This window comes from Rattus norvegicus, chromosome 4 (assembly GCF_021556685.1).
Source record: "Rattus norvegicus strain SHRSP/BbbUtx chromosome 4, alternate assembly SHRSP_T2T, whole genome shotgun sequence".
Taxonomy (NCBI): domain Eukaryota; kingdom Metazoa; phylum Chordata; class Mammalia; order Rodentia; family Muridae; genus Rattus; species Rattus norvegicus.
In genome coordinates this window covers 106,219,906-106,245,561 of record NC_141537.1, presented here as the reverse complement: position 1 = coordinate 106,245,561, position 25,656 = coordinate 106,219,906, and the positions used below count along the sequence as shown (strand labels likewise).

General features: G+C 46.5%; 1 protein-coding gene and 1 pseudogene across 1 annotated transcript in view; both read left to right on the top strand.

Moving 5' to 3' along the window:
* Positions 1-25,071, top strand: part of Dnah6 (dynein, axonemal, heavy chain 6) — a 213,022-nt gene extending 187,951 nt beyond the window's left edge. Inside the window, 12 exon segments of the mRNA NM_001419792.1 lie at positions 398-486; positions 2,312-2,458; positions 3,983-4,121; positions 6,610-6,729; positions 7,653-7,774; positions 12,461-12,590; positions 15,091-15,218; positions 16,104-16,289; positions 16,774-16,846; positions 19,173-19,324; positions 20,300-20,522; positions 24,827-25,071. Of these exon segments, the coding sequence (NP_001406721.1) occupies positions 398-486; positions 2,312-2,458; positions 3,983-4,121; positions 6,610-6,729; positions 7,653-7,774; positions 12,461-12,590; positions 15,091-15,218; positions 16,104-16,289; positions 16,774-16,846; positions 19,173-19,324; positions 20,300-20,522; positions 24,827-24,930 (1,613 nt within the window). The 3' untranslated portion in view covers positions 24,931-25,071.
* On the top strand, positions 5,584-6,291 carry LOC147994916 (prohibitin 1 pseudogene; annotated as a pseudogene).
* Positions 25,072-25,656: the final 585 nt, after the last annotated feature.

Here is a 25,656-nt window from a genome sequence, read left to right as displayed (position 1 = left end):
GTTCTGAGAGGAGTTAGGGGAGGGGCTGAAATGCACATAAAATTATCGAAGAACACACAACACACGTGCGCGCGTGTGCGCACACACACACACACACACACACACATATAATAAACAAAGGGAAATGTTTTCGTTGATATGTCTAGTTTCTTTATTGAAATGTGCTGCTTCCAGACTACACAGCCCAGCTGACAGGAAGTTTCAAGAGGGACTACTCACACCATTGTCCTCAAGCACTTTAGGATATACTTGAAATTTATAAACTGAGTCTTTCAGTGGCTGTAACAGCATTGTTTTCCTTCCCTAGAATAACTACTCCTTGTTTAAAAAAAAAACCCCACAATATTCCTGCAAGCTATAACTTTCCTCCCTGCTGTTTTGGTTCTGTTTTAAACAGATCAGTCCATCAAGGACACTTTCCGGCTCTTTCTAAGCTCCATGCCTTGTTCCACATTTCCTGTGACAGTCCTTCAGAATTCTGTCAAGGTAATATATGACCGTAACTAGAATATGAGAGGGTTCATCTCTGAACATCCACCCAGGGTCTCAGGCATCACAGAGTTTGCAGAGAGCCCTGTGGCCTGGGTGGGAAGGTGGAAGACAGTGGTAATTCTTTCAAACGAGAGCAGGGGGGAAGTGACTTCCCAAGACAGTCCTTTCTGCATACCCTGGTCTACTGTCCAGTCCTTTCTGCATACCCTGGTCTACTGTCCAGTCCTTTCTGCATACCCTGGTCTACTGTTCAGTCCTTTCTGCATACCCTGGTCTACTGTCCAGTCCTTTCTGCATACCCTGGTCTACTGTCCAGTCCTTTCTGCATACCCTGGTCTACTGTCCAGTCCTTTCTGCATACCCTGGTCTACTGTCCAGTCCTTTCTGCATACCCTGGTCTACTGTCCAGTCCTTTCTGCATACCCTGGTCTACTGTCCATTCAGCAACTCTGAGTCTTCCCTCTGTCTTTCGATTTTACCAGTGAAGATCAGGAGCCAGAGGCTGGGGTGAAAACTCACCCCTGCTAGCTCAGAGGGGCCGAGAAAGACCCCAGTGGACCTTCTTCCTCGGCAGTGTCTCTCTCGCCATGTCTCAGAAGCCTCCTTCTACCGTATACCTCCTGTGCATCTATCTCTCTCTCCATCCTCCTGACTCCCTCTCACTCTGTTTTTCTCAACCCCATGTTCACTTCCTGTCGGTTGGTCGCTGAGGGACTGTCTCCGCGTTGCACAGACAGGAAAGCCTCCAGCTGGGTCCCAGGGCAGTGAGTTTCCAGGAAGAGGAAAATCTCTGCATATGAGAAACCAGAGATGCCTCTCTCCTCTCTTCCCTCACATCATGGGACATTGTGGGACAAAGGATACAGGACAGTTCTGTATTTTGAGATGGACCCCTGCTAAGCTTTCTGGCTCATATTTTATGGAGAAAAAGACACCAAATGGAAATATCTGTTGTTCTCGTGATGGTGTTTCAACCATGATAGTTCTAAGGAACTTACCAGCCTCTGCTCTCCATGGAGTGTGGTTGAACAAGACAAAAAGCAGGGGTACTAAGAGAATGAGTAATAGCACTTGGTGCCTAAGCACAAGGACCTGAGTTCAAATCCCCAGCATCCACATAAAAAGTCAGTTATAACATATATGCCTGTAGCCCCAGGGCTAAGGAGGGCAGAGATAAGAGAAGTACTAGGCCTTGCCAGTCTCTAGCCTTAGCTGCAGGGTCAGTGAGAGACCCTGCCGCAAACAAATTAGATGGAGAGGAATCGAGCAGGATTCCTAACATTCTCCTGAGCACATTCAGCTTCCCTGAGCACACATACATGTACACATAAGAACATACAGATGGTGCTGGAGAGATGGCTCAGCGGTTAAAAGCACTGACTGCTCTTCCAAAGGTCCTGAGTTCAATTCCCAGCTACCACATGGTGGCTCACAACCATCTGTATAGAGATCCAATGCCCTCTTCTGGTGTGTCTGAACACAGCTACAGTGTACTCATTTATATAAAATAAATAAATCTTTTAAAAAAAATTCTGCTCAGCAAAAAAAAGAACATACATACACACACACACACACACACACACACACACGCACACAATCACAAAGAATGCCCACATGGGTATCAGTTACCCATACTCAATGACTTCAGTCTATGTGTGCTATCTAGAAATAATGCAAAAGAAAGAAAAAAAGAAAGAGAGAGAGAGAGAGAGAGGAAGGGAGGGAGGGAGAGAGAGAGAGAGAGAGAGAGAGAGAGAGAGAGAGAGCGCAACTCCACAAAAATCACTCTCTCTGCCATGTATGCTGTTTCTATATCCAGGTAACCAATGAGCCTCCAAAAGGCCTGCGTGCAAATATCAGACGAGCCTTTACTGAAATGACACCTTCGTTTTTTGAAGAAAATATACTTGGAATGAAATGGAGAAAACTAATATTCGGCATTTGTTTCTTCCACGCAATTATTCAGGTACACCCTCTCCTCTGCCTTCTTTAGGCTCGCTTATTTTCACTTATTTATGTGTATGTGTCTGCTGTGTGTAAATCACATGTGCATGGGTGCTCAGGGACTACCAGAAGAGGGAGCTGGATCCCCCGGTGCTGGAGTTAGCGACAGTTGAGGGCTACCTGACATGGGTCTTAAGCCTCTGGGCGTGTCTCCAGACTTCGATTCTGCCTCTCAGCAGCAGTAAGGACATGGTCCATGACAGACGTGCATAAGTAGTTAAGACGCAGGTGAAATTTTTAAAATGGTGTCTTAAAACCCTAAGGGCCCATTCTGTGTTGAAGCCAAAGTTCATTTAGCTCAGCCACCAGTCTGTGCTTCCGTGCCTCAGTGGCTCACAGCTCTTGCCTCTTTCCTGAACTACCTGGGGAATACCATCGCCCAGGTGAACACACGAGGTCCAGTTCAACAGCTGAACTGTGCTCCACACACCCTAACCTGCTTCCTGTCCAGAATCGAGTCCCAAACTTGGTGGTCCCTTTCACTCAATAACCTACGATGAAAACTCCAAGAACATTTTTATTCTTTTTTTCACCCACATATATTTTTCCAATCTTCAAGTTCACCTGTTTTTTTGTTTTGTTTTGTTTTTTGTTTGTTTGGGGGTTTTTGGTTGGCTGGTTGATTGGTTGGTTGGTTGTCGTCTCGACACAATCTCCACACTCACACTTACCACACAGCCTGGACTTTGCTCGAATTTGCAGCCTTCCTGTCCTAGCCTCCCCGCTGCTGGGATGGTAGGTGCATGTCGCCATACAGTTTGGTTGATTTATTTTCCTTGTGGTCGTCTCCTCCTACCTGCTCCTTTGGATGAGTTCTACCTCCTTTAAGAGACTCCTCCTTACCTATGACCAGAGCCCTAAACCCTGTGAGAATAACTTTCAAACCAGCACCAGCTTCCTCCCATCTGTTCCATGTATTACACGTCTGCCGCATGCCCCACACATGCGATGAGACCAGTCACTTCAAGTTCCTGCTGCCACGGTCTCCCCATGGGAATGGGCTGTCACCGGGAGTTGAAAATACAAATAAATCCTTTCTCCCTTAAGTTGCTTTCTGTCAGAACACTTTATCAGGGTGATAGAAATAAAACTAGGACAAGGATTCTCTGTCCCCACCCCCATTTCCCTTTCTGTTTTATAATTAAAGTATATTTTTATGCCAAACTCTGGGTGGAATTTTTTTCCCCTAATTTGAAATGTTTGATTTTACCCTGTAGAACAGATTTTTTTCCTTTGGTAAGTCTGCCAAATCTCAAAGAAAAACAGATTCTCTTTTAGAAACATGGGGACCACTAAATGAAGATGTGTATGGCCTCCTTGGTAAAGGCCTGGCTGAAACCTAACCAAATGTTTTTAACTGGTTGCTGTATGGAGATGCCCGCCATTAATGAAAACTTGTATCTTTCAATACTGAAAATTAACTTCTTTGTCATTAAACAAAATCAAGTTCATCAATTTTATCTCAGGATATTTTCATCCTTTCTAGGAGAGGAAGAAGTTTGGCCCCCTGGGCTGGAATATCTGCTATGAGTTTAATGACAGTGACAGAGAATGTGCCTTACTGAACCTCAACCTCTACTGTCACGAAGGGAAGATCCCCTGGGATGCGCTAATTTACATCACTGGTCAGTATATGCCTGTGGCCAGGGCATCAGGCCATGGAGCAGAGCTGTTGGCTTACACCTCCCTGGCCCCTGTCAAGACTGTGTTCACCCCCAGCATTTAATGTTTCCAGTGACAACTGATGTCCCCACTAGGAACATAAATAATGATAAGCACATCATGTAAATATCTGCACATAGAAAATCGGGGAGACATTTATCACCAAAAACAATAATTCCAGACATCATTTGTGTGTGTGTGTGTGTGTGTGTGTGTGTGTGTGTGTGTGTGTGGTATGTGTACATACCCAAGTGTGTGATTGAACATGTATGTACATGTGAAGCCTAGAAGCATAAAGAGCATTGCTCAATCACTCCTCACTTCATTTTTTTTTATTATTTGAAAATTTCCTATACATATCAAGTGCATCTCAGTCACATATACCTTCTTCTTCTCCCTCCTACTCCCCCTATGCGAAGCAGGGAGCCATTTTTTCTTGGGATGTGTGTGGCCACTGGCAGGTTTTCACCTTTTTGAGGCAGGGTCTCTCACTGAACCTGGAGCTGGCCTATTTGGCCAAGCTGACTGGCCAGTGCGCCCCAGGGACCCAGCTGTCTCTGTTCTCCCCCAAGTTCTGGGAGTATAGACACAAGCCATCGGCCTGGCTTTTATGTAGATGCTGGGGATCCAAACTCTGCCTCTCATCCAGGTACAGCAGGCACTTTACTGACACCTCAGCCCCTGGCATACCTTAAATATTTAACATGAGTCAATATGTTAAAGCCTTACATCAACCTTGACAATTTCCATACATGGAATCCTACTGGGAACACTACAGTGATAAATAGAAAAGTGTGTCAATGTGTCTAGACTCTTCCCAAGGCACTCTACCAACATCAAAAGTTATTTGCCATGCTCCCTCCCCACTCACGTATTTTGGAACAACACTGAAGCATCTCTGGAGAGAGAGAGAGTGCAGCCATAACTTTGAATTCCCTCTGACATGATCTCTGACAGGCAAGCTCTCTCTTTCACTTGGGATCCATCTTTTCAATTTCCTGGCTTGGTAGCAATCATTTATGAGGTGTGTACAGATTTGTCTTCCTACAAATGCAAGGTTCTGTTTACTCAGTGAGCCCAAACAGAAGCAACATCTCACGGAAAGTGAGAACATTTTAAAATCTGACAGTCACTGGGGGAGGGCAACATCAGGAACATTCTGAAACAAAGAAAGGGGGAAGTAAAGCCCAATGGCTTTAGTTCTTGCTATTGAAAAGGATAAAGTAGAATTCTAGGACTGAAGAGGTGGCTCAGCAGCTAAGAGCTGCTCTTGCAAAGGATCCAGGTTCAAGTCCCAGCACTGACATAGGCACTCAGGACTGCTTGACTTCCGAGGGATCTGACGGCCTTTTCTGGCTCCTGTGGGCTCCTGCATGCACACAGTGCATCTAAGCTCACAGGACCACGAACATACACATACAATTTTAAAAAGTAAAATAAAGAATTCACGTAGAGGTCAGAGTGAAAGCAGGCGTGAGTGGAAGGAAGCAACAGAAGGAGTCATGGCTGCCAAAGCGTTTGAGTCCATCGGAAAGTTGGGCCTGGCGTTAGCAGTTGCAGGAGGCGTGGTGAACTCTGCTTTATATAACGTGGATGCTGAACACAGAGCTGCCATCTTTGGCCAATTCCATGGTGTGCAGGGCATTGTGGTAGAGGAAGGGACTCACTTTCTCCTCCCTTGGGTACAGGAACCAATTATCTTTGACTGCCACTCTCGACCATGGAATGTGCCGGTCATCACTGGCAGCAAAGTCTTGCAGAATGTCAACATCACACTATGCATCCTCTTCCGACCGGTGGCCAGCCAGCTTCCTCATATCTATACCAGCATTGGCGAGCACTCTGACGAGCGAGTGCTGCCGTCTATCACCACAGAGATCCTCAAGTCTCTCACAGAGGTGGTAGAAGCCAAACAGGAAGCAGAGAGAGCCAGATTTGTGGTGGGAAAGGCTGAGCAGCAGAAGATGGCACCCATCTCTGCTGGGGCGACTCCAAGGCAGCTGAGTGGATTGCTGTGCGCTGGCCACAGCAGGTGACAGCCTGATTGAGCTGGAAACTGCTGAGGACATTGCTTACCAGCTCTCCTGCTCTTGGAACATCACCCACCAGCCAACAGGGCAGCTTCCCCAGTGAGGCCAACCAGGCCATGGCCTCCATCACTCTGAATGACCCCAGAAATCACTGTGAAATGTAATGATTGGTTTAAAGTGAACAACATAAAGGTAAAATCACTCCAGAAAAATAAAATAAAATAAAATAAAATGATTAGGGTAGCACACATATTAGATATTTCATTTTTTTAAAACTTGATTTATGATCTTAAAGGGACATAGCAACTGCTTGTGACACCAACTGATTGTGAATATAAATGTAAACCTATTAAGATTTGGGTGCATCTATTAGTGTAAAAGATAAGTAGTAATATGTTTTAAAATGCAAGTTTCGCTCCAGGTGAGATCACCTATGGCGGGAGAGTGACAGACACCTGGGATCAGAGATGCCTTCGAACTGTCCTGAAAAGATTTTTCTCTCCCGAAACATTGGAGGATGAGTATACGTACTCTGAATCAGGTAAGTGACTTTCATGGGGGACATCCCTTCCCGAGAAGCCTCAGACAGCATCTTTCAGTTTTTCCAAGGCTCTAGGTCCATCTTCACAGCTTCACCCCATCCCCATGTTTGACTCTCAGAGCTGGTTTGATAGAAAGAACACAACACTGTAAATTAGCTCTGCATTAAGCTGGATTGAATTCCATCTAACCGCATCCTCAGAGCTCTGGCCTGATGTACTTTTAATATAATTAGAGAACACTTCCATTACCGAATATTGAGTACTGAAGATGTATGAATTGAAGGTGACTCATTCGGAGTCAGACAGTAGGTAGATCGATGGCCATGGGTGTCAGTCCCTTAGAGGAAGGACTCCTATTACGACAGCTCACAAACGCTCCTATTGTCGAGTTGCTAGACACTGCTTCAAGTCAACTGTATGTCTTGTCATCATTAGGAAAAGGGCAGTGGCCCTATATTTCAACACTTTGCAAATGTGGCCTTTGATTTAAGAAATTAGAATCTATTTACAAAAGCAACGCAAAGACAGTTTCTAACGCGAGCAGAAATCTGGACCCCTTAGTGAGACTCACTTCCAACAGTGCCCATAATCCTTTGGGCGCAATACTAATCTCTGATGCTCACAGCCTCAAGAGAACTCAGTGAAACTATGGGGCTGGAACAATGGCTGAGTGGGTAAGAGCACACACTGTCCTTGGAGAGGGCATGTGTTCTGTTCCCAGCGCCCATGTTGGGTGGCAGCAAACACCTGTAACTCTACCTCCAAGAAACCCAGTGCTCTTTCTGGCTCCCCAGGCACATGAACTCAGAAGATGAACACATATACAGACAATTTTTAAATTAAAATAAAAATCAAGTCAGGCAGTGCTGGTCCATTTCATACACATTTATCTTTTGTGGTTTTTTTTTTTTTTTAATGACAGGCATCTATTTTGCCCCCTTGGCTGACAGCCTCCAAGAGTTTAAGGACTACATTGAAGATCTACCTTTGATAGATGATCCAGAAATCTTTGGAATGCATGAAAATGCTAACCTAGTGTTTCAGGTAAGTGTTCTTTCTGCTTAAAATACATATTTATATTGTGTATATAAACTCAAAACAGTCTTTCTGCTCGCACAGCTCTGTGAGCTATAATGCCTTTTGGAAACAAGTAAAAGACTGGCTAACCTTTTCTTCAACAATGGTGTCAATTCAGCCTGGTGCCTTTAAAGTCATTAATGAGACTCATCTTCCCGCAGTGTCCAGAATCATTCTGGACGCCATACTCTGCAAGATGAAGATGGTACCCGCTGATGCTCAAGAAAAATTAATAAAGCTAGACACAGCCTTCACAGAAGCCTAAGGATGTGCGTGTGCATGTGTGTGTGTGTGTGTGTGTGTGTGTGTGTGTGTGTGTGTGTGTGTGTACATTCTCTTCTCCCCCACACTGGACACATTTGGCTCATGTTACACAACAGTTATGGATATGCATGCTTAGATCAGAGCAGTACTGTTATAAACGCTCGAAGTGTCTCTTCTCAGCCCTTGGATTCAGATCCTGTGTGAACATATCCAAGGAGGATAACTAACCTTGCTCTCTCAAAGTAGTTGACACACCAGACCACAGCACTGGCTTCAAAGCAGCAGTGGGTTGACCCTTTTGAGATCAAATGACACTTTCACAGGGGTCACATAAGAGCATCAGGAAACACAGATATTTATATATGGATTTATAGCAGTAGTAAAATCACGTATATGAAGTAACAATGAAAATACTTTTATGGTTGGGGGGGTCATCACAACACGAGGAAGTGTATTAAAGGGTCACAGCATTAGGCAGGTTGAGAACCCGTGCTCTAAAGCACAGTGGATTATTTTACTCCTCTGTCTAGATCTCCTGACGACTCTTACCTGAGAGTAGTCTGAACTCTAGCATTTGAGAGCCCCTCCTGACCCTGGACACAGCTCACCTGGCTCACTTTCGTCATGCCATCTCGGGCATCTTTAGAGAGCAGAGCTATGGCTCTGAGGGTTCCAGGCACCTCTAACAGTCAAGGATTAGATTCTCCCTGAATATATCTGGTCAGGGAAATTGTCTTTCTTTCCAGTGTAAGTTTTGTCACATGTTAGAAGGTGAAGTCTACCTCAATATCAAGGAATCTAACAACACTGGAATCTCTGGAAAGCTCATTTCATGTTTGCCAACAATGATAGAGCTCCTTCAGTGGGGTATGATGTGTCCTGATTCTCTCATTCAGCTCTCAGGAGAATACATGTGCGGCTAAACCTTCTAGTTACTCCTCTCTGACCTCCGACCGCTTGTCTGAAAGGTGGAGGGAGAAGGCAAGAGAGGGGGAGAGGATAAGGGAAAGAGCACAGGAGGGCTGCAGCCTCTCTTGAGGACAGCTTCAGGAGGGTTAAAGCTGCCCTCCCATCCCCTCATACAGCATTGTAAACCAAATGTGGAGACTTTTGCGTTTTCCCGTTGGTTTCAGAATGGCTAGGAGAGCAGATGTGTAATAAGTCCAGGGCCTGTTCTTCTCTACACCTCTTCTCCTTCAACAGTTCTGGATTAGCAATGAAGCCACTTCCCTTTGAGCAATTGTCCCAATTTTCTTCCATAAAAGTCTGATAAGATGGAAATTGGAACAATATCTCAGCAGTTAAAAGCACTGGCTGTTCTTCCAGAGGACTTGGGTTCGATTCCCAACACCAACATGGCAGCTCATAACCATCTGTAACTCCAGTTCCAGGGGATTCAATGCCCTCTGCTGGCCTCCACAGACACGCATGCACACAGTGCACAAAAGTGTAAGCAAACCACTGATACCCATAATATAATGCACAGAGGTGGGCAAGTGACCCAAGTTTAACCAAAGGCTGCTCCTCCTTCCTCTGCAAGGGGCACAGCACATTATATGCAAACCCTGAGTTTCGGGGAGGGTCCTCTGGAATCACTGGCATCAGGGATGTCATATCTGCAGTTATCTTTCTTTCCCCCTGAGACTCTCAACCCCTCCCAAACCACCATATAGCTCATCTGCCATGGGACGCACTAAGAGCAAGGAGAGAGAAACAGCTGCGCATGTGTAGGAGAGACAAGATCCCATCCACCCACCATGTGTGCCTGCACAGGGAAAGCACAGCGCTGTTTTCACCCTCTCAGGGTCCCAGCTGAGCCACAGAACTGGGCTGGCATTCTTGGTACAGAGTCACAGGGGAAAAATTTACAGATTTAATATAAGCTTTGTGTGACACCAGTGACAAATGAAGCCCAAAGAAAGTGCACACACTTAGTCGCCTGGTTACACACAGGGAGTCAGCAGGAAGAGAAGCGACTAAAGGATGTGACAGGCCAGAGCAGAATGTGGCGCTCTGTGTCTGTTGTTGTTATTATTATCGTAGATTATAAGAGAATAACGTTATCCCTCTCAAGCCCTCTCATGTACCATCCCCTTACTCTCTTCCAAATCCATGGCCTCTTTTCTTTAATTGGTGGTGGTGGTGGTGGTGGTGGTGGTGGTGGTGGTGGTGGTGGTGGTGGTGGTGGTGGTCATGTTGTATGCGTGTGCATGTATGTACGTTCCTAAATACATAAACGCAATCTGCTCAGCTCAGTCCGTATTATGTTACTGGTAATATGTTTTCAGGGCTGAGCATTTGGTAGATGTGTGTTCTTCCCTGGGAAGACTTAGATTTTTTTTTCTTCCTGAGACAGTGTCTCTCTTCATATCCCTAGCTGTCCTGGAACTCACTGTGTAGACCTGGCTGGCCTTGAACTCACAGAGATCTGACTGCCTCTGCCTCCCAAGTGCTGGGATTAGAGGCATGCACCACCATGCCCGGCAAGACTATTGTATTTTAACAAGGTCTCTTTCTACCAGATCCCCCTGGAAGAGTGGTTCTTTTCTCCTGATAACAGAAGGTTTTCTTTCATGTGAGTTTTTTAACTCCTGTTTTCAGGAAAGAAGGAGAAGTTTGCAATCGGTCTTCCATTTGTTTGCAAGTTGCCTTTAGCGAGAGAAAAATCTTTGTATCAAAGTGGATCATTAGGAAGTAGCATGGTCTGCTTAGGTTGAGTAACTGCCCCTTTTAATCAATGTGGTTTTACTGCTGTGAACAGACACCATGACCAAGGCAACTCTTATAAGGTCAACATTTAATTGGGGCTGACTTACAGGTTCAGAGATTCAGTCCATCATCATCAAGGTAGGAACATGGCAGCATCCAGGCAGGCCTGGTGCAGGAGGAGCTGAGAGTTCTACATCTTCACCTGAATGCTACTATTAGAATACTGACTTCCAGGCATTTAGGACACGGGTCTTAAAGCCCACACCCACAGTGCCATGTTTCCTCCAACAAGGCCATGTCTACTCCAAAGGCCACACCTCCTAATAGTGCCACTCCCTGGGTCAAGCATATTTAAACCACCACAGTGGTCTTAACACAAAAGATTTCTTCCTACACTTAGTGAGTTATATTTAAATAAATGCTTAGTAAAAACCAGTAAAAGACTGATTGGGACAGGAAGGGGACAAATCTGCAGGCGTGTGACATCAGCCTCCTCTGCTCTCTGAGCCTGTTTCTGTCACCCCAGTGCATTGCCAAAATGTCAGTTTCTAAAACTGAGATGGATATGAGGAAGAAGTGAGCTGTTCTAAGAATGGACTTTAATGTTTCTGTGAAGAACAACCAGATGACAACCAACAAGGAGTCAAATTCTGCTCGGACAGTGAGTGCTCTGGTTGTCTGGTGAGCCACTTGGTCAGCCCGATGAGGTCCCTTCTCATGCCTGACAAGCACTCCTTAGAGCCATTCACTGCTGAGAGATGCTCTCCCAAGCAACCACGTGGACTGGAAGTAGAAGCAGCAGCCCTGTGTTCACACAGCTGCTGGGCCTGTCACCCTACTGTAGGGGAAGAAAGAAAGGAGGAAGACGCCCTAAAAGACACAGTTGAGCCAAGCCAATTGAAGAGGAAACTTGTTGGACTTCCGGTTCAAGGTCAGAGATGCCCACGTCCATGTTGCATCCAGAGCTCCGTGGGAGACTGTGTGTCATTCTGGCACAGAGGCTGGGAAAAACGGAGCTGAAATACTCTGCTAAGCTTAGTGATCCCATGCTAGAGATGCAGGCCAAGCCCACTAATGGACTATATGCTGGGCAAAGTCAATTAGATGACTATTGATGGTGAAGCAGCTTTGGCCTTCCTTTCTAATCAATGGGCATAAGCCTTGGGTCAGGAAAGATGAATATATCTGGAGATCTGCTGAACAGCATTGTGTATGCAGTCAACAGTACCGTACACTTAAATTTTGATTGAGAGAGAGCTGGAGAGATGACTTAGTAGATAGATAAAGGTTGCTGCCACCAAGCCTGATGACATGAGTCCAATCCCTAAGACCCCCTAAGTGGAAGGAGAGAACTGACCCCTGCAAGTTGTCCTCTGACCTCCACTCACACGTCACTGCATACATGTACACCTGCACTCACATGTCACTGCATACATGTACACACACATGCACACACACACACACGCACACACACACACACGCACACACACACACACACACACACACCACCTTTTAGTGTAATCTGTTTTTAGTTTGGTTAGAATGCTCTCACATTGTATTCACATCACAGTTGGAATAACGCCTCAGTTTTTGGAAACTTATTCCTGTATGCAAACGATATGCTTGGCAAACATCATCTTGACTCCATCTTCCCTGTCTGCTCTCCTACCACCTTTGCAGTACAAAGAGACCAACACTCTAATCACCACCATCCTTGAGGTTCAGCCAAGATCCTCCTCTGGCGGAGAGGGCAAAAGCAATGATGAAATTGTCCAGGAGCTTGTTGCTTCAATCCGGACCAGAGTTCCAGGTAATAAATACTTTCTGGCATCTGCCCGGAATGGGAGCTTGAGGAATAAACTCAGAGAACTAAATCGTAAGCAGGTGTTGAGGCTTAATTTTTTCATAAGTTTTTCTTTCCCTAGAGAGCTCGCCTCACATGGGGTTCTCCATTTTTGTCTCGAGATTGACTGCACCCTGATATCCCACCAGCAGGGACCAGGAGAAGCCACCCAGCTTACAGCCAGGCTTTGCTCTGAACTAAAGTCCCTGGGCCTGTGTCATCCAAGACAGTAGCTGCTGGCCACGTGTAAATGAATCCACACTGAGCCCTCTGAGCATTTTAAGTGCTTGAATCTTGGACAGTGCATTCCTGACATTGTTTAAGGTTTTATCAGAATCCCATTCTAGACTCCACCTCAGTATTTTTCTTCATTCAGGACAAATGACTGAGTTACTTTAGCCTTAGAGATTTTTTCCGAGTAATCGCAAAAGAGCGACTCTCTCACTTCCCTGAGGATGACAATCTGCTTAAGTCCCCAGGGCATTTGTTCATGGTTGATAGTGAAGCCATGACAAGAGAAAGTAGAATGGGGTAGAGAAAAGGACCATGACAGAGTCCAGCCGATTCTCCAAAGGCTGCCAGACCAAAAGAAGCCATGTGACCCAAGAATAACCCCATCATACCCCAAAACACAAGGGCCAGGCCTCAAAAACAGAATGTCCACTGGGCAGGGAGTTCTGTTAATGTTGAAGAAGACTGCCACTTAATTTAGGGAGCAGTTTCTTCTCAATAAGTACAGGGGGAATAGAAATGGAGCCGGGATGAGGGGCAGTGGAGGCCGTGGACTTCTCCAGAGCCCTGTCGATGCTGAGGAGATTTTCTCCCTGTGCTTCACAAAGCTCACACTCGCAGTGTGTAATAGGAAGCAGGCTTCTCCACTCTTCACGGAGCTTTTCCTGTGAAATGAGAAGGCCATCTGCCGAGTCTGAGGGGACAGGGTCTGGTCGGCTCTACAGGAGGACTTGGATTTGAAATGTCCCCCGAGGGAAACGATAGGGTTCCTGTAACCACAGCTCTGTGACCCAGAGAAATCAGGCTGAGGACGCCCTGCTGAGTGATGTCCCTCCAGCAGCCAAACTGTGAGTGCTGAGGAGGGAATCCAGCCTGTGTAAAGTGCATCTTAGAGCCTCTTTTGCTCTCTCTTACCTTCCACACACGTGTGAGGAAAACGCAATTCCTTCCCTCGTTCTAGCCCATGTGGCTCGTCTGGGCCTCCGTTCTGCAGGACTGGGATAGGAAGGACATCAGTTCTCCCTCCCGTTGTCTATGAGTGATGTTCAGTAACTTGGGATAAACTCTTATGCCTCTCTCAGCCTCCTCTCCCACTCCAACCCCCTCCTCTCCAGGAAGCAGTGCAGGTCTACAGGGAAGACCAAGACTTATGCACTCATGTCCCTGTAGGGCTGGGGTGGAGTTAACTGGGTACCCACCTTCTGGTCCCTGGAACGTCGCTCAATGTCTGCGCTTTCTGAGTAACGTTTGCTACCGAGGTATTCAGAGCTCTGCCTCTCATTCTACCAAAGACAGTGCATCTTGTGTGGAGTCAGAGGGTGACTTGTGGGAGTCGGGTCTCCCCCTTGTCATGTGAGTCTCAGGGATTGAACTCAGGTCAGGAGGCTCATCAGCAGGCACCTTTACCCGCTGATCCATCCCCCCAGCCCCAAGAGCATTTTCTCAAGGCCCCTACCATCACACCTCCACACCCACTAGACTCACGGGAGCCCCTCACCCAGACCTGATTCCAGTCACTCTGACTTCTGCCTTACCCACTTCCTCTCAGCTCCTCCCATGATTAACCAGACAGATGGGGAGCAGGCTGTTCTTTACTTCGTCTGGTACATGCATGCTTTTCTTCCATAGCATCCCAGCCAGTGTCTCCTTCAATCTACCTACCCGCATCCAAGCCAAAGTTCAAACAGCCACAGAGGATGAAAAGAACCATGACAACAAGCAGAATACTGATTTAATCCCAATCTCTCTCTCTCTCTCTCTCACTCTCTCTCTCTCTCTCTCTCTCTTTCTCTCTCTCTCTCTGTCACACACACACACAAACACACACACACACACACACACACACACACTTTCCCTGATTGCCATTAATTGAAGCCTTGTGACTGCTTCTATGTAAACACATGTAGATCAGCAAAGACATAAATAATAAAAATGTCACTTTTAAGCTCTGGCTTTAATGATGAAAGAAATTAGCTTGGGGGGCAGGGTCCCCCGAGGGGCGAATGTAAAAGAAAAATAATCCAGGCCCAGTGAGATGGCTCGGTGGATAGAGCTCATCTGACAAGTCTGGCTCACCTGTAATGCACTCGTGTTCAATCCACAGAACTCATGTGAACGTGGAAGGTGAGAACGGACTCCTCAAAGCTGTCCTTTGACCCCCACAGGCATAGCATGGCATGCACACACCTGCTCTCACATGTCCTATGATCTGACAAGCCAACTGTGTGTGTTACAGAATCCCTGCAAATGGAGGGTGCTTCCGAAACCCTTTTTGTCAAGGACCCGCAAGGGCGCCTGAACTCTCTGACCACCGTCCTTGGCCAAGAAGTGGACCGGTTCAACAATCTTCTGAAGTTAATACATGTATGAAAGTTTACCTCCGTCACTGTTACTGGGTAGCTGGGCCTTGTAGAAAACGCTGTAAGAACATGAGTGGGCTTAGAAGTCAACATCCCGTCATCCATTTGGCTGTCCTAACTATTCCTCAGACCTGGGCTGTATGTGGTTGAGTCTCTTGTTCTAATGGTGACTGTGTGAATGTGTGACATTAGAAACCCCCAAGCCCCTCCGTGGCCTACTTTATATTTTTAAAGTTCTGTCAACTCACTTGAAATTTTCAGGGACCTCAGCACTCAGTTAAGAGTGAGTTGGGGCTGAGGAAATAGTTCAGTCAGTAAAATGTTTACCTTGTAAGCACGATGGCCAAAACTCATGAACTCATGAGTTCCCTCCCAGAACTCATGTGGGAGGGAAAAAAAGACTCAGGCAGTAGCATGCATTTGTAATCCCAGCTCTGGGAAACAGAGAGAAAGGTGGATCCTCGGGAAATCATTGGCCAGCCAGCTTAGCCTAAGAGACAGCTCAGCAATTTAGAGCTTTTTTTTTTTTTTTTTTTTTTGCTCTTCCAGAGGACCTGGGTTCAATTCTCAGCACCAACATGGCAGCTCAGAACCATCTGTAAATCCAGTCACACAGAATCAGATGCCCTCTTCTGGCCTCCATGGGCACCAGGCACACATGTGGTACACAGATATATACACATGCAAAACACTTAAACAAAGAAAATACTAAAATAGATGAATTTAGGTTTTTTAAAGGTGAAGACAATGCCTGAGGAATGGTGTCCAAGGTTGTCTTCGCCACAGATGTGCACACACTCATGCTCAAGCACATACATGTGGACTGTGAAAGTCCTCTCCACCTGATAACTACTCCTGAAATGTGCTCTGATCTCTTTCGTCCTCTCAGATTTCTCTAGAAACACTCAACAAAGCCATTGCAGGACTCGTGGTGATGTCTGAAGAAATGGAAAAAGTGTATCAGAGTTTCCTCAACAACCAGGTTCCCTCTCTTTGGTCTAACACAGCCTACCCATCCCTGAAGCCACTGGGATCATGGGTCAAAGACCTTATTCTGAGGACTGCATTCGTGGACGTACGGGAAACTTCACTTGCTTGGGGTTTGATGGATTTGACAATGTGGCTGTCCCTAAACTCCCAAGGGAGCTCTGAGTAGCAATAATTGGGAATCATCTGATTCCAAAGAAACAGAACCTTCCAGAATGGCTTCACTTCGAAAGTCTTAAGCATATTATAATGCCATTTTCCCTGGGCTCTTATCTATATATTGGTTTTCAACTCCAGGCCATTCGTGAGGTTTTAGCTGAAGTGTGCAGCCCCACTGTAAAGGGCAAACCATATGTCTCCACACAGCCAGATGTGCCTTAGCTGCCCAAGCTTCTTGTCCCTCATGGCTCCAGGCTTACATTCCAGGTTGGGAGATGAGAAGTAAGCAGTAAGAAGACAGAGGGTAATTCGGGATTCCATTAGACACCACTCCCTCCCAACACAGCTCTGACTTAGATGGCAGACTCCACCTCAGAAAGAAAGTGCCTCATGAAACCATGTCTCTCCCCCAGCTGTGGCTCAAAAGAGGACAGCCCAAATCCTTCTGGATCTCCGGGTTCTTCTTTCCTCAAGGATTTCTCACAGGTATGGGTGCCTCCCCTCGGAAAGTCTCACAGGAGAAGTTGTGGTTTGTAGGAGCTAGGGAAGTAGTGTGGACCTGCTGATCTAGGACAATCTAGGATTGCTGTTCCTCCATCACTGGGGAGAGATGAGGGGGAGGGCAGAAACAGACGCTCCCTGATAATCTGATCCTTGCCCTTCCCAGATCACTATGCATGAGTTTGATTTAGGCTAAATCCATGAATGGATAGCTATTGATACAATTCTCCATGTAGCACAACCCTCCTGTCTTCGTGCTCCCCTCCCACCCCATCCCCACTCCCCTACACAGGCTTCAGCTCTAAGCAGCCTCCTCTCTCTAAAGAATATTTCCTATTTTGAGGCAGAGTCTCTTGTAGTCCAGACCACCTTGACCTCCCCAGTTCTGGGATTGCATGCGTAAACCATCATGACCCAGTTTCAGCCGGTGCTGGGAATTGAACCCAGAGCTCTATGCATTCTAGGCACGCAACAGTCCCAACCTAAAAACTCTCGATGTCCCTTCATCAGTCCTAGGGGATTTGGCTGGAGAGGTCCCAGAGGGATCCAGACCTTGGGACGTCTGGGTACCCAATCCTCAGTTTGCCTCATTCCTAATCCCTAGCAAACAGCCCATAAAAGCAAGCTGGACAAACTCCTGAAGTCAGGGAAACTTTCCCTAAAACTCCCACTAGTTTATCTCTCTCATGGCATGGAAACTTAGCCTCTCCCGTCCTTTGTTGTTTGTTTGTTTGTTTGTTTGTTTGTTTGTTTGTTTGTTTCAGTTTGGGATTTGTGGGTGCTTTAGTTTGAGTTTTTGGTTCTGGTTTGGGGTTTGGATGGCTGGTTCGTTTGCTGGTTAGTTGGTTGGCAGATTTTTCTTATTTGTTTTTTGTTTTGTTTGTTTTGTTTTGTTTTTGTTTTTAGCATTTGTTAAATTTATTTACATTACATATTAGATCCCAAGTTTTAACTTTAGTGAAATGCAGAATAGTATGTTCATTTTAGAGAAAAAGGAAATGGCTATCTATTTCAAAAGGCTTTAAATATTGCTTCTTAAACAGAGATTCCCCAGATCTCTATAACTTCTTAAATGACAAGGTCGTTTTAACATTATGAATTATTTAAATAACTTGATTTATACTACTGATATATTGTGATGGCCCCCCAGTGTAAGGGAATGTCAGGGTGGGAAGGGGTGGGTGTTTGGGGAGGGGGAACACCCTCATAAAAGAAGGGGGAGGGGTGATGGGATAGGGGGTTTATGGACGGGAAACAGGGAAAGGAAATAACATTTGAAATGTAAATAAAAAAATCCGGTTGGGGATTTAGCTCAGCGGAAGAGCACTTGTCTAGCGAGCGCAAGGCCCTGGGTTCGGTCCCCAGCTCCGAAAAAAAGAAAAAAAAAAAAAAAAGAAAGAAAGAAAGAAAATATCCAATTTTTAAAAAACCTCAAATGGTCAAAGGGAAGCTTTGCAAGTGATACCTACTTATATTGTCTGGGGTGTGTTGTTACTTCAAAAATGGATTTTTTTTTCTCCCAAATTTGTTTTTTTTTTTTTAAGACAGGAGCTCAACTATGTAGCCCTGGCTAGCCTGACACTCACTATGTAGTTCAGGCTGGCCTTGAACTTACAGAGATCTGCCTGCCTCTATCTCCCAAGTGCTGAGTTGAAAAGTGTGTGCCCAGCTTGTTTGTTTAGATGTGTGTGTGTGTGTGTGTGTGTGTGTGTGTGTGTGTGTGTGTGTGTGTGTGCAGATGCCTGTGGAGGCCAGAAGAGGATGCTGGATTCCCCTAGTGCTGGATTTACAAGTGGTTATGAGCTGCTTGGTGTGGATTCTGGAAGCTGAACTTGGATCTGTACAAGAGTAACAAGTGCTCTTAACCACTGAGCCATCTCTGCAGCCTCCTTTCCTCTCTCCTTACCATGACACGAACTCATTCATCCCTGGATCCCTAGCCACTGCTGCCCCCAACATGATTCAGGCTTCTATGCTCTATTCCATGTAGAATGCTAATAGCTTGGGTTTCTTTTTAATTTTTTCCTTACATTTATTTACTTACTTACTGATCGTTTGTCTGTCTGTTTGGAGGGAAGGCATGCACAGCAGCTGTGGAGGTCAGAAGACAACTTGCTCCCTCCTTCCACGATGTAGGTTCCAGGGATCAAATGTAGGTTGTCAGGCTTGGCAGCGAGTACCTTCCCCTGCCCTGATTGGTTTCTTTGGAGAGGAGGATCTCTAATGCTAGCACAGCCTGGGTTGACAGGAGGGACACAGTACATGTGGAACAGCAATGTGCCTTGAAGGACCCACCTTTTCGTACTTTCAGGAACTCTCCAGAACCATGCTCGAAAATATAATTTGCCTATAGACGAGCTGAGTTTCAAATATAACATGATCCCAGTCTACCGAGATCAAGCCTTGGTGATAGAAGCAGCCAAGGACATTCAGTTTGGAACAGAACTGCCCATGGACAAGGAGGTATTGTCTACCTGACTACATCCCACTGTCAGTGCATCATTCAGCCCGTCTCCCCTGCCCCGCCATTGTCATTGCAAGAGTAGGAGGAGAGAGTAGCACTCATTCCCCAAGGCCATCTCCTCTGCAGCAACTGGACAGGAACTCCTCAAACACAGTCCAATTCACAGATATTTTTCTGCATAGAGCCACATGATTTAGACTCAGACAGCAATGATCTCCATCTTACATAGAACAAGACACTGAGGACAAGAGTTTCCGTATAAAATAACCTTGAGTCTGAGTCCTGGTCCTCCCCTTCACCAGCCACGTGTGCCGAAACAATTGCTCACTAAGCTGAACTTAGATGTTCTCATCTATAAAGTGGGCAAATGACAGGAGTCTAAGAAGGGAGTGGCACATGCCATAGAGCCAACCTGGAGTCCACTCACAATAACCCACTGCAGTAGTGTAGACCAAACTTGCCTACAGCAGTCACACAGCCCCCTCTGGCAGAACTGAAACGCTGGCTGCACACCTCTTCCTCCTGTAACCACAGAATAACTGATAAGTGTGTGCTATAGAGGCCGTCGCGACGGCTTTGCACTCTTCAAATAGTATGGCAGATATAATCTGTCTTCTAGAAGGGCACCCAGATTCTGAGAAAAACAGGTGGTAATCCCAGCCCTTGCTTCACTCTGCTTCCCGGGAGGAAGAGAAAAGTCATTACTCATGAGGTTAGATGGTCTAAAGTAGCCATGATTGGGGTTCCCAGGGGCCTCTCCAACTCTGTCCTGGTGGGGTGTGGACAGTCTCAAATTCAGTACCAAACTGAGAACCGGGGTAGCCTATCCCTCACATCTTTAGGGTACCCTTCTCTAAACTGCAGTAGTATAAGGCACTGGTTTTAGAGGTACTTGTTGAAAAGGTGGGACACAGGCAATGACTGTGTTAATCCCTTCTCCTCTACTCACTCCTAAACTTCTGAGTTTCTTTCAGTTGCCCACTCCAGAGGATGGGGTTCTCGTTCACGGGATGTTCATGGATGCTTCTCGGTGGGATGACAAGGACATGATCATAGAAGACGCATTGCCAGGACAGATGAACCCCATGCTGCCTGTAGTCCACTTTGAACCGCAACAAAATTACGAGCCAATCCAAACACTCTACCACTCCCCGCTCTACAAAACAGGAGCCCGGGCAGGAACACTTTCAACCACAGGTGAGCGTGTTCTTAAGATTTGTCCATGGGGCTGGAGAGACAGCCCAGCAGTTAAGAGCACTGTTTAAGGCTCTTACACAGGACCCAGGTTCGATTCTCAGCACCCATACTGTGGCTCACAACCATCTGTAACTCCAGCTCCAGAGGATTCAATGCCCTCTTCTGTATACCAAAGGCAATACACACATGTAATGCACAGGCAGACAAGCAGACAAAGCACCCACATATATGAAAATAAATGCATATTTTTCATTGTACAAGTAATAACTAAATAAAAACTTCAGTCAAAACTCAAATGCTGCTGGTCAAGGTGGCACAAACCTTTAACCCCAGCAGAGGCAGGCAGATCTCCGTAAATTCAAGGCCAGTCGCCTGGTCTATCATAGAAAAGAGGTTTTAAAATGAACTAAGTGGAAAACTGGGTTCAAAAACTCCCAGTGGACCTGAGATGCAGTCCTGCAAACTGGAAGCAGAGAGAAGGAAAAGAGATCACATAAGATGTGAACCAGGGAGAGGGCTCAGCACTAAAGGCTCTGTCACCAAGCCTAGCAACCTGAGTCTGATCCCCGAGACCCAGATGATGTTAAGAGAGAGCTGAGTCCCACAAGTTGTCCTCTAACTCCCACATATGTGCCATGTCATACGCAGGAGCACACACGTGCATAATAAGTAAATGCAATTTCTTTATAAGAACAATGGATTTTCCAAAAAGAGACTGCTAAAGAATAGTGGAGAAAGCCACTTGCAATAGTAGTTGGAAAGTCTAACATTGTAGAAAAAGCTGTAATTCCCTGTTAATTAATTAGTTAATTCATTAGGCGAATGTAAGAGAAAGTAAGAATGGGGAAGAGGTGGGCTGGAGAGATGGCTCAGCGGTTAAGAGCACTGACTGCTCTTCCAGAGGTCATGAGTTCAATTCCCAGCAACCACATGGTGGCTCACAACCATCTGTAAAGAGATTTGATGCCCCCTTCTGGTGTATCTGAAGACAGCTACAGTGTACTTATATATATAATAAATAAAATAAATCTTTAAAAAAAAAAAGAATGGGGAAGAGGCAATATTTACAAAGAATAAAAGCTGGTGGTTCTCTAACACTAAAGAAATGCTGTGTCCTCAGATTCAGAAATCTTGTCGCTGGGAGGGAGGGATGCTTTTTAAAATGGTACCCGGGAAGGCTTACATGGACACTTGCGGAGTGCCCAGGGGAGTGCCCGGCGCACAGCGAATACTGTCCGAGCAAACCATTCACAGAACAGCATTTCGTGATGAGAACTCTGAGATTACTGGACAGGTCTGGGGATCCTGTTTCCTAATGATGGCTGCTAGAAACCTGTTAGGGCACCTGAAAAATGGCACTGCTTCCCCCAGGATAGGAATATGAATTGTGGAGGACAAGTTTGGATTCACGAATTGTGAACTGCTCTGCTTTTGAATGATGAGCTGGCTTCCTTTGTGTTGCTTAGATCAGACACTCTAACCAGAAGCGACTTAAGGAAAAGGCTGCGGCCTTATGCTTCCGTCATGGAGGGAAGGCAGCGTGGGAATGACGGGGAAACCCGGAGGCAGGAGTCGTGGAGGAATGCTGCTTGCTAGGTTGACACAGGCTCGTGTTTACTTAGCTTTCTTCTGCAGCTGAGGATCACGAGTCTAGGGCTAGCACTGCCCAGGGTGGGTTGGACCCTCTTACTTCATTTAATAATCAAGACAATTCTCCCTGATATGCCAGCAGGCAAATCCTACCTAGACAATTCCCCAACAGAGACTGTCCTCTCAGCCATCTCAGGCCGTGTCAAGTTCAAAATCAAGACTAACCAGGACCAAGGAGCCACTTATTGAAATCTTTTCCAGACAGTAATGTAAAGCATCATAATAAAAGAGCCCAGACATACTACAATGTTAGCCTCAGATATGAAATAAACTTTAAGCAGTCACTGTGCACCTCAGTGTGGGCTCGAGGAGGCTGTTAGAAGCTTCTCAGCGTAGAACACCAAGCTGACCTCATAACAAAAGTGTGGGTGCTGCTAGCTCACCCCCCAGCTGGAGTCAATGGTTGCAGCGATGATTAAGGCGCAGCCCTAGTCATTAACTTAATGAATGAAGGAACGGTCGACACCTGGCTGCTCACTGCAGCTCCGCACCACACAGAAAGCCTCAGCTGACTCTACAGGAACGTCAATTGAGAACTTGGATTTGAAAATAAGAAACAAAAATGTAATTTGGCTAAATAACTGATCGCATGGAAAAACCCAAAGTAATCTACAGAAAAAGGGTCTGCTACAAAAGATAAACAGCAGAGAACCACCGCTATATAACAGTCAGCAGAATTCTTGACAGAGAACACTCATTCAACACGTTTGCGGCCCCTGAGTTCAATCCCCCGTCTTTAGACGAAGCTGAAGGAATGACTGTCCAAGTCGCTTGTTAGCTGTGGGAGCATGAGGAAGAACGAAAGCAGGCAGGTCCCTGTTGTGATGAAGACCTGAATTATTCTCAGACACAAAACATGTTTCTTCACTAAGGGGTCCCCACCCACCTCAGAATAAGTTCAGCTCAGCCCCTGCAGACAGCAGCTTTTGCGAGCAGGCTCTGTAGTTCTAAAGCCCATTTAATCCCTTCTGTTCAAGCACCCTGACAGTCCCGGAAGACAGCCTTTATTTCCACATCCTTTTCTTCCTCAGTCATCCATCCATTCCTTTTGAGCAGGTCTCACTCTGTAGCCCTGGCAGTTTGGAACTTGCTATGTAGTGCAAGCTGGGCCTCCAGCTCACAGAGATCCACTTGTCTATGCCTGCCCAGTGCCGGGAACAGGGTGAACTACCACACCCAACCTGTGATTTATTTATATGTATGTATGGGGGGAGGGGGCAGGGTAAAGAATGGCATGTACACCTGAATGCACATACCCACAAGGGCCAGAAGAGGGCACCAGATCCCCTGGAGCCAGAGTTACTGGTGCTGTAAGCTGCCCAACACTGATGTGGGAACTAAACTCAAATAGACACTCTTAGCCATTTAGCCATCTCTCCAGCCCTCCTCCACCCTTTTCTTACACACACTCAGCTGTTCTTAATGCTCTAGTCACCCTGAGTCCCTCTGCGGTATGCAGCCGACCTTTACTTTAACCACAGTCCACTATACAGCATCCATGTTGTAGCTATCCTGTTTGTCAGAAGCACAAGACCTCTGACATCAGCCCTTCAGGATTTCAGCATAAGTGGATATGTGACAGGAGCCACACACGTCTATCCCAATCATCTACAGAGGTACTTTCTGTCCAACTGTGAGTCATCCAGAGTAGACAGTGAAGCCCTTAGGAGACCGCCGTGAGATTGAGAAAGAGGGGGCATTTTAGAAGGCAGCTAAACTCATTTCTGGCCAACAGAGAATGGATTCTGCTTAAACTGAGTCAGCGGCTGCAGGGGTTTAGCTGTGTCCTAAGTCTTCCTCCAGACCTAGAGAAGGCCTCACGTGCTCCCATGCAGGCACCCATGGCCTGCAGAGAAGTATACATCGGGCTGGCACCCAAAAAAGCGTGGAGGCAAATTTCTGGACTGCGTAAAACCAGTAAATGCACAGGAGAGGAGTCTAGATGGGCTTGCCATTGAACTTGGGCTGTTGCACTGGAAAACCTGATATCCAGGGGACCAGAAAGGTGAAAAGGTAAAGGCTCCCCCTGCTGGGTCTGAGGCCACCTTCCCTGATGTCCATTCACACCCACGGAATCTGAGAAAAGCAGCACCAGAAGGAGCGGTTGCCATCTGAGGTCACTGTCTCCCTCCTTAGACAGCCACGGAAGGGGAAGAACTCCGTAAGAGGGACTCGCTCTTACGAGCGTGTGTAGAATGGCTAAGCACTGAAGACAGAACGCCTGTCACTGTGCCTGCTCATTCCAGGAGCCCAAGAGTCTTCCAGTGTAGGATGGAAAGAAGGACGGACGGATAGATAGACAACTACGCGTATAGAAGCCCTACCTACCGTTAGAAACCCCTGAGTCCTATTGAAGTGTCAGGCCCAACTCCCAGCCCAGGGCTCCAGGATTCAGACTGCAGAAAACCTGAAACATACTCATCAAGATGTAAGATCTGAGACAGACGGGCCTCAAAGCACCACGTATTCTGAAATCTCCTTTTGAATGGCGTGAAACTGGAACGTTCAGAGGACTGAGCCCGGCGTCTTCAGGTTCAGCCAGGTCGGAGCTAAAGCCTCTTGGCTCTCAGTATCTCGTCTCTGTGAATCCAGAGGTTACTGTTGAAATAACAGCTCTTCTTCCCCACCCCCACCCCCCTTGTATCGTTTATTAGGTCATTCAACCAACTTCGTGGTGACTGTCCTCTTACCCTCCAAGAGGCCCAGTGATTACTGGATCGCCAAGGGGTCAGCATTGCTCTGCCAGCTGAGTGAGTGACTAGGGGCCTCGATGATCCAGAGACCTTCCCTGATGATGAGGACGTGACCTCTGACCCCGCTTAAAGATAGCAGCTGTGACTGGTATTTCTCCCATAGCCTAAAATAAAGCCATTTTGAGTTATTTCTGTTGGGAATCCCAGCTGTGGTGTGGAAGCGACTAATTCACACACCCCACCCCTATTAAACCCACTCCCAACTCCATGGGAAAGCCGGGCTAGGCTGCTTCTCCTCAGTGTGTCACTGAAGGCCTGGGAAGAGTCAGAGTTAGCCCATCACTCACACAGGCTCCCTTCCTCGTCACGCTCGTAGGAGAGGCTCACGGCCCACGGTCCACATTAGCCACATGGCCCCGATACTTCTGTTTCTAGACCTAATTAAGGATCTCAAAAATCCAACACCGGGGCAACAGCAACAACCACCATGTGTGCCCAGCCTTCTGATATCGTAACATGACATTGTCACAAAGTTCATCCCTGAGAACTGTGCAATCGAAACATCACAAAAACGTGGGGAAAAAACTTATTAGTATGCAAGTGTGCATGGTGTGTTTGTGTTCATGTATGTGTGTGTGAATGTGGACACATGCATGCTATCCCGGTGCACATGTAGAGCAATCTTCACCCTCCGCTTTGAAAAGGGTCTCTCTCTCTTGTTCACTGCTGCATATGCCAACATAGCTGACCCATGAGCTTCTGCCAATTCTCCTATCTTGCTTTCCATGTCC